The following is a 2500-nucleotide window of genomic DNA, read 5'->3' on the forward strand; positions in this document are numbered from 1 at the left end:
CATCTGAAATGATCAGTATATTGTTCAGCTTACCCCAAAATTACAAGAAAATATTTCTTACAAAAGGATTGTCTGAAATCAAGATTAGTATGATTCTTATTTGTCCATACTCCTTTGAAAAGGGACACGGCGTCAGTGTTACCTGATTGAAACCTTGTGTATCCATACAAAATATGCAAAATTGTGAAGCGTGCTGACAAAATGAGTTACTTTTCGGATTGGAGCCCTTTGGAAATTGATACATAACGCTTATAGGTGAAGTTTTTACAATTTATAGATACAAAATAATGAAGGCCATGTTATACTTAAGTAATAATATTATGACATCAACAGAAAATCTACAAATTTTACCCTAGTGCCGATTTTTTGGCCAATATCCTCATCTGTGGATTGCGGGAAATAACTCATTTTGTCAGAACGTCTCACTATTGTTTAAGTTTAACCTCCCTTACAAGAACATTGTATGGTTGAGAGACGGGACCTCCGAGTTTAACTTCCATCTTTGACAGAACCAAGCCTGGATTTTATCGGTCTACTTTTATGTCTCTGAGAAAGTCACTTTACACGAATTTTCCATTTATTGACCCCGTCCTTTAGGAGATGGACGTTAACTCAGAGGACCCATTTTTTATTAAATGACCCAATAATGTAAATGGGGGCGTTAAACCTGTGCCATTTCACCAGTTTCGCCTGATTTCATCTCGATGACGCCTACTATTATTTCCTTTGATTATCCTTTTCTTTGTCTTTTCTGATCTCTTCCTTTCTTTTCTCGTTCATTTACTTATCTCAGTTCATTTTCCCATCTCATTTAATATCATATCTCATTCTCTGTCTTTTCTAATCAGATCTATTCTCATCTCATGAATTGTCTTATCCAATCCATAGTCTTTTCTTACCTCTTCTGATCCTCATTCATTTTTGTTCCCATCTCATCTATTTCCTTTTCTCATCCATTTAATTTTTGTTCCTGTTGTTTGTGTTGGAGGGGAGGGGTTGCTTTTGTTCTGGGTTTTTATCTTATTTCCGTATCTCATTAATTCTTATTTATATCATTTTCTTTCCCCATGTATTCATTTTTTCCCCTTTTCCTGTCCACAGTCAGGCAGATTCATTTCCGTGCCCCTCTCACCATCTGTCAGCAAATATGAGGCAATTTTTGTGTAGCGCTGTGCTTTTGGCCGCTGTTGCCAGTCTCACGGTATGTGGAACAACACAACACTCAGATGAAGTCCTTGAGGCAGTCACATAATTATTTTTTCTTTTCGTTATTCAAAGGTCGGGGTTTTTTATGCACCCGTCGACTACATTTAGTAAATATTAGGCAATTTTGCATCAGTTGCCAGTCTCACAGTATTGGGAACAACACAACACTAAGCTGAACTCCTTGAAGTAATCGAAATAATATTTTTCAAAATTCAAATGCCGGACTTTTTACGCACCCATCGGCTAAACTTAGATTATATAGGAGGCGTCTTGCCGACCCTTCCTGCCAAAGCCCACCAGGGGTAGACAGGGATACAAGATCCCAGCGGAAAGACCGAGATACTCGAAACAAATTTTCTCCCCGCTCGGAAATATGCACTAAACAATATTGATAGGTGAACTGAAACATGTTGATATGTACACTGAATCATAATATTGATATTTGCACTAAATCATATCGATATGTGTAACAATCATATTTATATGTCGTGCACTAAATCATATCGATATGTGCAATAAATCATGTTGATATGTTCACTAAATCGTATTGATATGTGCAATAAATCATTTTGGTGTGCATACAAATATGTTGATATGTGCACCCAATCGTGTTCAATTGTACTAAACCATTTTAATGCGGACAACTAATCTCTACCCTAGAATTACAAAGTTCTACCTGCTCAGCACCTAGTTTTTGAGAAATGTTGAGTTTCCAAACATATCAAGCTTTTTACAAATGCAATTCTCAGAGTATGTATAGTAACAACGACTTCGAACAACCTTGTAATTTTGATAGTGCAGACAGACCAATATCTTTTTGTTTCTGACTATAATATGGTCTTAGTTACGAAAAACGACCAAAAATGTCAGATAGAACTTTGTAATTCTTAGGTACCTTGTTGGAGGACATAAAACTTCCATAATGCGTCAGGACAAAATAATTAATTATCTTCAGTCTCGAGTCATTTTTGGGGTATATAGTGAGTAGTTAGTGTCATCATAAAAAGTATCTCTCTTACTTGCTTTTGACGAAAAGAATAATTAAAGAAAACAAAACCAAAACAACGACAACAACAACAACAACAACAACAACAACAACAACAACAACAACAACAACAACAACGACAACAACAACGACACCAATCTATCGTGAACACAAGTCGAGATATTTTCGAATGTAGGAGGATGAGGGGGGGGGGGGGGGGTCGCCTAATGTCAGAGGTAAAATTAGACAGGAAATCGCTGCCAAAATTTGGTGCCTCTCAAATTTTGAGAATACTTAGAAACTGCAGAT

General features: G+C 36.6%; 1 protein-coding gene across 1 annotated transcript in view; it reads left to right on the forward strand.

The window, feature by feature from the left end:
* Positions 1–2500, forward strand: part of LOC101850863 (collagen alpha-1(XXIII) chain) — a gene marked incomplete in the record, with an annotated part of 10101 nt that overhangs the window by 1311 nt on the left and 6290 nt on the right. The window contains 1 exon segment of the mRNA XM_013090280.2: positions 1102–1201. Within this exon segment, the coding sequence (XP_012945734.1) occupies positions 1148–1201 (54 nt within the window).

The sequence above is a fragment of the Aplysia californica genome, unplaced genomic scaffold (assembly GCF_000002075.1).
Source record: "Aplysia californica isolate F4 #8 unplaced genomic scaffold, AplCal3.0 scaffold01201, whole genome shotgun sequence".
Lineage (NCBI taxonomy): Eukaryota > Metazoa > Mollusca > Gastropoda > Aplysiida > Aplysiidae > Aplysia > Aplysia californica.